Genomic DNA, 11,302 nt, shown 5'->3' on the forward strand with positions numbered 1-11,302 from the left:
CCTCTCAGCTGTTCTCTCTGGAAACATCGCGTCGTGATGAAAGCAGTTTCTAAAATAATATCCAGGGGATGCATGCAGAGCTGTGATTGGCTGAGATCAGTCCGGCCGTGCGTCACGACTCTTTGAAACATCTCTGTTCCCGGAAATGCATCCAGGAAGGAGCCGTGGAGGACCCATCAGTGTCTCCTCGGTTAGAGCTCCTCCAGAGAGCCTCCTCTCTCCTCTCTCCTCTCTCCTCTCCTCTCCTCGGTTAGAGCTCCTCCAGAGAGCCTCCTCTCTCCTCTCTCCTCTCTCCTCGGTTAGAGCTTCTCCAGAGAGCCTCCTCTCTCCTCTCTCCTTTCTCCTCTCTCCTCGGTTAGAGCTCCTTCAGAGAGCCTCCTCTCTCCTCTCTCCTCGGTTAGAGCTCCTCCAGAGAGCCTCCTCTCTCCTCTCTCCTCTCTCCTCGGTTAGAGCTCCTCCAGAGAGCCTCCTCTCTCCTCTCTCCTCTCTCCTCAGTTAGAGCTCCTCCGGAGACCCTCCTCTCTCCTCTCTATTTTAAAGAGACGTCCATTAGTGATGACAGGAGGCACAGCAGCCCTCTGTCTGATGGACAGATGTGTTCATGACCACTTAGATATTTACTTTGATTCATTCACAGTGCGGTGTAATGAGACAATGACAGTCTACAGATGAGGACACACACAGACAAATATATTTATATAAATATATACAATTTGAAGTATGAGAGCACTCTCATAATAACATAACAATCAGAGACTGGATATAGCGTTGTGCGTGTATGAAACTGTAAGTGTTGTTACTGTGGCATAAGCACCTGTTTGTATCTATACGTTTGCATTTCGTATGTAGATAACAGTTTACAGACAATAATCAGCGTAATATATATTGTTTACAGCACTTGTTTGCCGTAAGTGGAACTGCCTGTTAAATGTTCAGTAGTTTCACTTTCTGTCCGCTGTGGCTGTTGATATAATTATATTTGGTATGTACGATTGTCATATAATGTCCAGTCTCGTGCGATTGCAGTGAACTGTGTATAACTTTATGGCTCTGTCAGCCGCCATTATCACGTGTTAAAACACTTGCACTCAAGTGAGCCCTCTTGCTGGCATTTCTGGTATTGTTTACCATGCAGCTGACTGTTCCAGCATTTATGTGTACGCACTGTTCCTAGCAGGAAATCGTAATGTAACTATTAGGATTAATATTGTCATTCACTCATTTGATCTACTCTATTTATATTTCCTAGATAACCACGACATAACAAACGAACATCCTGTAACACCATAACTCCTGTGAACAATTCAAGTTTGGATATCGACACCCCCCGGATTGCTGCAATCTTTCTGACAGAAGATTTAGGCCAAACTCGTATACACCAGCATTGTTGGAGATGAATGTTCAAACTGGAGCCACAAACCACCGGGAGACAGGAGCTTAAACTTCTTTGTTCTATTTATCAGGGTATGTTGGTGGGATGGTAGCTGTTGCCAATGGTTCTAGGAGAAAGGTGAAACAAACTGATTACAGCATTTGCACATTAAAATAATACTTCAATCAAATTAGAACAAAATTATATTCATTACTTCATTGAACAACAAATGTGTTCAATACCATTGAGGTTACTCAAGTGCAAACATCACAATTACAAAGAGGATTCGACTTACATTGGTAAATCAAAAGACACATGGCGAACAGCCACCAAACACTTAACCCTGGTGTGGGTGTTTGAGGACCAAGAGGAGGAAGTCCTCATCCAGGCCTCTGTTTATAGCCTGTGAGGAAGTTCTACCTGCTTCCCTACACAGTGCCTCTTGTGGACAGGAGGGTTACACACATGCAATTTCTAACAAGCATTCTTTTTTCATAATCATCCTCATTAAAGATGTTTTGAGTTTTATGTTGGTTATTAATTCGTATTTGTTGTGAAAGAGGGGGCGGGGGGGGGGGGGGGGGGGGGTATATCTCCAGAACATATCAGGAGCTTCATTTAGCTGTATTTGAGTATTAGAAGTACTGGATTGATGGAGAGTATTTATTACCATGGTGTCTGTTCACCACTCCGCACAGCAGGGGGCGCTGATCACCAACTAAACAAAGAGAAGGAGTATCACTGATAAGGGAGGGTAAAGTAACTGAGTACATTTACTAGATTTAGAGCTGCTTGTACTTGAGTATTTCCATGTTCTGCTATACTGTGTACTTCTACTGCACTACAGTTCAGAGGTACATGGTGTACTTCTACTCCACCACAGTTCAGAGGTACATGGTGTACTTCAACTACAGTTCAGAGGTACATGGTGTACTTCTACTCACTACAGTTCAGAGGTACATGGTGTACTTCTACTCCACCACAGTTCAGAGGTACATGGTGTACTTCTACTCACTACAGTTCAGAGGTACATGGTGTACTTCTACTCCACCACAGTTCAGAGGTACATGGTGTACTTCAACTACAGTTCAGAGGTACATGGTGTACTTCTACTCACTACAGTTCAGAGGTACATGGTGTACTTCTACTCCACCACAGTTCAGAGGTACATGGTGTACTTCTACTCCTCTACAGTTCAGAGGTACATGGTGTACTTCTACTCCTCTACAGTTCAGAGGTACATGGTGTACTTCTACTCCTCTACAGTTCAGAGGTACATGGTGTACTTCTACTCCTCTACAGTTCAGAGGTACATGGTGTACTTCTACTCCACTACAGTTCAGAGGTACATGGTGTACTTCTACTCTCTACAGTTCAGAGGTACATGGTGTACTTCTACTCTCTACAGTTCAGAGGTACATGGTGTACTTCTACTCCTCTACAGTTCAGAGGTACAAGGTGTACTTCTACTCACTACAGTTCAGAGGTGCATGGTGTACTTCTACTCCACCACAGTTCAGAGGTACATGGTGTACTTCTACTCACTACAGTTCAGAGGTACATGGTGTACTTCTACTCACTACAGTTCAGAGGTACATGGTGTACTTCTACTCCTCTACAGTTCAGAGGTACATGGTGTACTTCTACTCACTACAGTTCAGAGGTACATGGTGTACTTCTACTCCTCTACAGTTCAGAGGTACATGGTGTACTTCTACTCACTACAGTTCAGAGGTACATGGTGTACTTCTACTCCTCTACAGTTCAGAGGTACATGGTGTACTTCTACTCCTCTACAGTTCAGAGGTACATGGTGTACTTCTACTCACTACAGTTCAGAGGTGCATGGTGTACTTCTACTCACTACAGTTCAGAGGTACATGGTGTACTTCTACTCCACCACAGTTCAGAGGCACATGGTGTACTTCTACTCACTACAGTTCAGAGGTACATGGTGTACTTCTACTCCTCTACAGTTCAGAGGTACATGGTGTACTTCTACTCCACTACAGTTTAGAGGTACATGGTGTACTTCTACTCTCTACAGTTCAGAGGTACATGGTGTACTTCTACTCCTCTACAGTTCAGAGGTACATGGTGTACTTCTACTCCACTACAGTTTAGAGGTACATGGTGTACTTCTACTCACTACAGTTCAGAGGTACATGGTGTACTTCTACTCCACCACAGTTCAGAGGTAGATGGTGTACTTCTACTCTCTACAGTTCAGAGGTAGATGGTGTACTTCTACTCCTCTACAGTTCAGAGGTACATGGTGTACTTCTACTCCTCTACAGTTCAGAGGTACATGGTGTACTTCTACTGCACTACAGTTCAGAGGTACATGGTGTACTTCTACTCACTACAGTTCAGAGGTACATGGTGTACTTCTACTCACTACAGTTCAGAGGTACATGGTGTACTTCTACTCCTCTACAGTTCAGAGGTACATGGTGTACTTTTACTCACTACAGTTCAGAGGTACATGGTGTACTTCTACTCTCTACAGTTCAGCGGTACATGGTGTACTTCTACTCTCTACAGTTCAGAGGTACATGGTGTACTTTTACTCACTACAGTTCAGAGGTACATGGTGTACTTCTACTCTCTACAGTTCAGCGGTACATGGTGTACTTCTACTCACTACAGTTCAGAGGTACATGGTGTACTTCTACTCCTCTACAGTTCAGAGGTACATGGTGTACTTCTACTCCACTACAGTTCAGAGGTACATGGTGTACTTCTACTCCTCTACAGTTCAGAGGTACATGGTGTACTTCTACTCCTCTACAGTTCAGAGGTACATGGTGTACTTCTACTCCACTACAGTTCAGAGGTACATGGTGTACTTCTACTCACTACAGTTCAGAGGTACATGGTGTACTTCTACTCACTACAGTTCAGAGGTACATGGTGTACTTCTACTCCTCTACAGTTCAGAGGTACATGGTGTACTTTTACTCACTACAGTTCAGAGGTACATGGTGTACTTCTACTCCTCTACAGTTCAGAGGTACATGGTGTACTTCTACTCCTCTACAGTTCAGAGGTACATGGTGTACTTCTACTCCTCTACAGTTCAGAGGTACATGGTGTACTTCTACTCCACTACAGTTCAGAGGTACATGGTGTACTTCTACTCACTACAGTTCAGAGGTACATGGTGTACTTCTACTCACTACAGTTCAGAGGTACATGGTGTACTTCTACTCCTCTACAGTTCAGAGGTACATGGTGTACTTCTACTCCACTACAGTTCAGAGGTACATGGTGTACTTCTACTCCTCTACAGTTCAGAGGTACATGGTGTACTTCTACTCCTCTACAGTTCAGAGGTACATGGTGTACTTCTACTCCACTACAGTTCAGAGGTACATGGTGTACTTCTACTCACTACAGTTCAGAGGTACATGGTGTACTTCTACTCTCTACAGTTCAGAGGTACATGGTGTACTTCTACTCACTACAGTTCAGAGGTACATGGTGTACTTCTACTCCTCTACAGTTCAGAGGTACATGGTGTACTTTTACTCACTACAGTTCAGAGGTACAGGGTGTACTTCTACTCCACTACAGTTCAGAGGTACAGGGTGTACTTCTACTCACTACAGTTCAGAGGTACATGGTGTACTTCTACTCCTCTACAGTTCAGAGGTACATGGTGTACTTTTACTCACTACAGTTCAGAGGTACAGGGTGTACTTCTACTCCTCTACAGTTCAGAGGTACATGGTGTACTTCTACTCCTCTACAGTTCAGAGGTACATGGTGTACTTCTACTCCACTACAGTTCAGAGGTACATGGTGTACTTCTACTCCTCTACAGTTCAGAGGTACATGGTGTACTTCTACTCCACTACAGTTCAGAGGTACATGGTGTACTTCTACTCTCTACAGTTCAGAGGTACATGGTGTACTTCTACTCCTCTACAGTTCAGAGGTACATGGTGTACTTTTACTCACTACAGTTCAGAGGTACATGGTGTACTTCTACTCCTCTACAGTTCAGAGGTACATGGTGTACTTCTACTCCTCTACAGTTCAGAGGTACATGGTGTACTTCTACTCTCTACAGTTCAGAGGTACATGGTGTACTTCTACTCCTCTACAGTTCAGAGGTACATGGTGTACTTTTACTCACTACAGTTCAGAGGTACATGGTGTACTTCTACTCCTCTACAGTTCAGAGGTACATGGTGTACTTTTACTCACTACAGTTCAGAGGTACAGGGTGTACTTCTACTCCTCTACAGTTCAGAGGTACATGGTGTACTTCTACTCCACTACAGTTCAGAGGTACAGGGTGTACTTCTACTCCACTACAGTTCAGAGGTACATGGTGTACTTCTACTCTCTACAGTTCAGAGGTACATGGTGTACTTCTACTCCTCTACAGTTCAGAGGTACATGGTGTACTTCTACTCTCTACAGTTCAGAGGTACATGGTGTACTTCTACTCTCTACAGTTCAGCGGTACATGGTGTACTTCTACTCTCTACAGTTCAGAGGTACATGGTGTACTTTTACTCACTACAGTTCAGAGGTACATGGTGTACTTCTACTCTCTACAGTTCAGCGGTACATGGTGTACTTCTACTCACTACAGTTCAGAGGTACATGGTGTACTTCTACTCCTCTACAGTTCAGAGGTACATGGTGTACTTCTACTCACTACAGTTCAGAGGTACATGGTGTACTTCTACTCCACTACAGTTCAGAGGTACATGGTGTACTTCTACTCACTACAGTTCAGAGGTACATGGTGTACTTCTACTCCTCTACAGTTCAGAGGTACATGGTGTACTTCTACTCACTACAGTTCAGAGGTACATGGTGTACTTCTACTCTCTACAGTTCAGAGGTACATGGTGTACTTCTACTCACTACAGTTCAGAGGTACATGGTGTACTTCTACTCCTCTACAGTTCAGAGGTACATGGTGTACTTCTACTCCTCTACAGTTCAGAGGTACATGGTGTACTTCTACTCCTCTACAGTTCAGAGGTACATGGTGTACTTCTACTCACTACAGTTCAGAGGTACATGGTGTACTTCTACTCCTCTACAGTTCAGAGGTACATGGTGTACTTCTACTCTCTACAGTTCAGAGGTACATGGTGTACTTCTACTCCACCACAGTTCAGAGGTACATGGTGTACTTCAACTACAGTTCAGAGGTACATGGTGTACTTATACTCTCTACAGTTCAGAGGTACATGGTGTACTTCTACTCTCTACAGTTCAGAGGTACATGGTGTACTTCTACTCCACCACAGTTCAGAGGTACATGGTGTACTTCAACTACAGTTCAGAGGTACATGGTGTACTTATACTCTCTACAGTTCAGAGGTACATGGTGTACTTCTACTCACTACATGTATGTAATCCCTTTAGTTACTTCACAGATGTGGATGAATGATGTGAAATCTAATCAAGTGTTGAATCAGACTTTAGTTCCACCTGGAGTAAATCCACCAGCTACCCTGCAGTATACAAAGTCATTCAAACTAGCTGCACCTTTACCAGCTTTGAGAACACTTTCATGATCAATCATTATAAAACATATCATATCTATTATTCTGAAATGGACCAATCTGCACAATGACTACTTTTACTGTCTTTCACTATATTTTGATGAGAATACTTTTCTACTTTCATTTGAGGAACATTTTGAATGCAGGACTTTTACTGTAACAGAGTATTCCTACACTCTGGTACTTCTACTTTTACTCAAGAACAAGATCTGAGTACTTCTACTTTTACTCAAGTACAAGACCTGAGTACTTCTACTTTTACTCAAGTTCAAGATCTGAGTACTTCTACTTGAGCGTACTGTGTCATATATACTACATGTTGTGTATCAGCAGGAGGCAATGAGCTGCTGGAGGAGAATCCCTCAGACGTCCAAGCTGCCGGCGCTTTGCCTGATTTCTCAGAATTGACCTTTTTCTCAGAATTTGGACTTTTCTAACGTGCTCATTTCCTGTTTTTAATGAACGTCTAAACGCATCACGCGGGTCCTGGATTAGAACGCTTAGTTCTTCAGACACGCTTTGAATCCTGATCTCCTGAAACTAGCAGATCAGGTGGCTCCATAAGCAACAAGCCGTCTCATCTGCTCGGAGCTTCCCTCAAAGAAGATCCAAAGTTAGGCTGAACCGAAGGCCATCTGAGGTTTAGAGTTAGTCCCAAGTCAGAGAAACTAAACCCTGGAGCAGATTGAACTCTGGGTATTCTGATGAACTAGAGGCACCACTGGAGAGTAACTGATGAACAGTTCCCCTGGTCTCTGCTTCTGACCCTGAGAGATTAGTGAGTCATAGCCCGACTGCCAGAATAGGAGCCACCTGATGTGCTTTCATACGGACTGAAACTCAGTGTGGTCTGTGTGTGTGTGTGTGTGTGTGTGTGTGTGTGTGTGTGTGTGTGTGTGTGTGTGTGTATATCTGGGGAGGGTTCTCATTTCCTACTTTGCTATCAGAGTTCGAGCAGCCATCGTTTACTTTACACCTTGTGTTTGGTCTCGTCTTCAGGATTCATAAATCCTAATTCCAGCATCATCCTTCATCAGGTAGGACACGCACACACACACAGACACTCACACACACGCACGCACACACACACACGCACACACACACACGCACGCACACACACACACACACACACACACACACACACACACACACACACACACACACACACACACGCACACACGCACGCACGCACACACACACACACACACACACACACACACACACACACACACACACACACGCACACGCACACGCACACACACACAGACACTCACACACACGCACGCACACACACACGCACGCACGCACGCACGCACACACACACACACACACACACACACACACACACACACACACGCGCGCGCACACACACACACACACACACACACACACACACACACACACACACACACACACACACATGGTTTGTCTGGGTTAGCATCACGGTCAGATTGCTGAACAGATCTCAGTCAGAGTTTACTCCTCATTGTTCGTAAGGCTCAAATACACACACTACAACCAAAGACTGACGATATGAACACGAAACACACAACATGTCAACAAATCAAACAACATGTCAACAAATCAAACAACATGTCAACAAATCAAACAACATGTCAACAAATCAAAGCAAAAACTGATGGAAGACGTTTACAAAAAGATGTTAAAAGTTATGCAGAAAGACGACTAAGACGTGAGAACCACCAGCAGCAGGAAGTGTGTTATTGTCAAAACAACATTTTAACATCGTAGTAGACTGCTGTACTAATTATACACACACACACACACACACACACACACACACACACACACACACACACACACACACACACACACACACACACACACACACACACACACACACACACACACACACACACACACACACACACACACACACACACACACACTGAAAATGTGTGTTTCCGACTCGCAGTGACTGACAGCTGAGGGGCGGAGCTAGCAGACGACGGCCATGTCAGTTCTGTTCTGGGTCTGGATCCTGATGATGGAGAGCCACGGTTTGTTCTGTTTTATTCCAGACTCCTAGACCCTGACCTGAGTCAGCATTATGAGTCCTGACCCCTGAGTCAGCATTATGAGTCCTGAACCCTGACCTGAGTCAGCATTATGAGTCCTGAACCCTGACCTGAGTCAGCATTATGAGTCCTGAACCCTGACCTGAGTCAGCATTATGAGTCCTGAACCCTGACCTGAGTCAGCATTATGAGTCCTGAACCCTGAGTCAGCATTATGAGTCCTGAACCCTGAGTCAGCATTATGAGTCCTGAACCCTGACCTGAGTCAGCATTATGAGTCCTGAACCCTGACCTGAGTCAGCATTATGAGTCCTGAACCCTGACCTGAGTCAGCATTATGAGTCCTGAACCCTGACCTGAGTCAGCATTATGAGTCCTGAACCCTGAGTCAGCTTTATGAGTCCTGAACCCTGACCTGAGTCAGCACTATGAGTCCTGAACCCTGAGTCAGCATTATGAGTCCTGAACCCTGACATGAGTCAGCATTATGAGTCCTGAACCCTGACCTGAGTCAGCATTATGAGTCCTGAACCCTGAGTCAGCATTATGAGTCCTGAACCCTGACCTGAGTCAGCATTATGAGTCCTGAACCCTGAGTCAGCATTATGAGTCCTGAACCCTGACCTGAGTCAGCATTATGAGTCCTGAACCCTGAGTCAGCATTATGAGTCCTGAAACCTGAGTCAGCATTATGAGTCCTGAACCCTGAGTCAGCATTATGAGTCCTGAACCCTGAGTCATTATTATGAGTCCTGAACCCTGAGTCAGCATTATGAGTCCTGAACCCTGACCTGAGTCAGCATTATGAGTCCTGAACCCTGACCTGAGTCAGCATTATGAGTCCTGAACCCTGAGTCAGCATTATGAGTCCTGAACCCTGACCTGAGTCAGCATTATGAGTCCTGACCCCTGAGTCAGCATTATGAGTCCTGAACCCTGAGTCAGCATTATGAGTCCTGAACCCTGACCTGAGTCAGCATTATGAGTCCTGAACCCTGACCTGAGTCAGCATTATGAGTCCTGAACCCTGACCTGAGTCAGCATTATGAGTCCTGAACCCTGAGTCAGCATTATGAGTCCTGAACCCTGACCTGAGTCAGCATTATGAGTCCTGAACCCTGACCTGAGTCAGCATTATGAGTCCTGAACCCTGAGTCAGCATTATGAGTCCTGAACCCTGAGTCAGCATTATGAGTCCTGAACCCTGACCTGAGTCAGCATTATGAGTCCTGAACCCTGAGTCAGCATTATGAGTCCTGAACCCTGAGTCAGCATTATGAGTCCTGAACCCTGACCTGAGTCAGCATTATGAGTCCTGAACCCTGACCTGAGTCAGCATTATGAGTCCTGAACCCTGACCTGAGTCAGCATTATGAGTCCTGAACCCTGAGTCAGCATTATGAGTCCTGAACCCTGACCTGAGTCAGCATTATGAGTCCTGAACCCTGACCTGAGTCAGCATTATGAGTCCTGAACCCTGAGTCAGCATTATGAGTCCTGAACCCTGAGTCAGCATTATGAGTCCTGAACCCTGATGCACAGTAACTAGATATGGTGGTGTAGTTATGGCAATGCAAATCTTAACACAGAAAAGAATAGAAATAGAGTGGATTCTATAATGCAGACCAAGGTGTAGTAAAGCAGGAGAACTATAAACATCTCAGAATACAATAAACTAGGTGTTGCAGAGAAGGTTGTGAGAGACCACAGTGATGCAGGAGTTATTCACAGTGTGACCTTTGACCCCAGCCTCAGAGGTCATCATGGCTCGCAGCGGGGGGGCGGTGCAGCTGACCTCTGACTTCCAGCTGCAGCTGAAGCAGGACGTGCGCTGGACTCACTCCGACCTGCTGGTCTCTCTGAAGAACAACATGACGGCCTGCCCTCACGGCCGCTGCCAGCTGCTCCACGACGGCTCACTGCGCTTCAGCCGGGTCCAGCCCGGAGACTCAGGGAACTACAGCCTGCAGGTGTACGAGGAGGACGGGACGCGGGTGCTGAGGAGGGACTTCCTGCTGCTGGTGGAGAACAGCCAATTAGGTACCTTCCCTCTGCATTAGGCCCCACCCCCTTCTGGGCTGGGGCGACTACAGTCACTACTTTGACTTTTAACATCACATCACATGTTACTTGTTAGACGCTTTATCCAAAGCGACTTACAGCCTGAGTACTGTGGACAATCCCCACAGGAGCACTTTGGGGTGAAGTGTCTCAGGGACACAACGACATGCTGACTGCAGAGGGGTTTGAACCTGTACCCGCACAACCCACTGCACCACGCACCTCCATAATAGGCGTAACTTTAACATTACAACTCTTTACTTTGAGCCTCATTAGCCTCATTAGCATCATTAGCC

At 45.4% G+C, this 11,302-nt stretch overlaps 1 protein-coding gene across 2 annotated transcripts in view; it reads left to right on the plus strand.

Annotated features, from left to right (window-relative positions):
* The first annotated feature begins 7,807 nt into the window (after positions 1 to 7,807).
* LOC307018056 (uncharacterized protein) overlaps positions 7,808 to 11,302 on the plus strand; it is a 6,371-nt gene continuing 2,876 nt past the window's right edge. For both annotated transcript variants that reach the window (XM_079648114.1, XM_079648115.1), the window contains exons 1-3: positions 7,808 to 7,943; positions 8,843 to 8,927; positions 10,695 to 10,985. In XM_079648114.1, coding sequence (XP_079504240.1) covers positions 8,882 to 8,927; positions 10,695 to 10,985 — 337 coding nt within the window. In that variant the 5' untranslated portion in view covers positions 7,808 to 7,943; positions 8,843 to 8,881. The remainder of the gene's footprint in view (positions 7,944 to 8,842; positions 8,928 to 10,694; positions 10,986 to 11,302) is intronic.

The sequence above is a fragment of the Notothenia rossii genome (genome assembly GCF_949606895.1).
Source record: "Notothenia rossii genome assembly, chromosome: 9".
Lineage (NCBI taxonomy): Eukaryota > Metazoa > Chordata > Actinopteri > Perciformes > Nototheniidae > Notothenia > Notothenia rossii.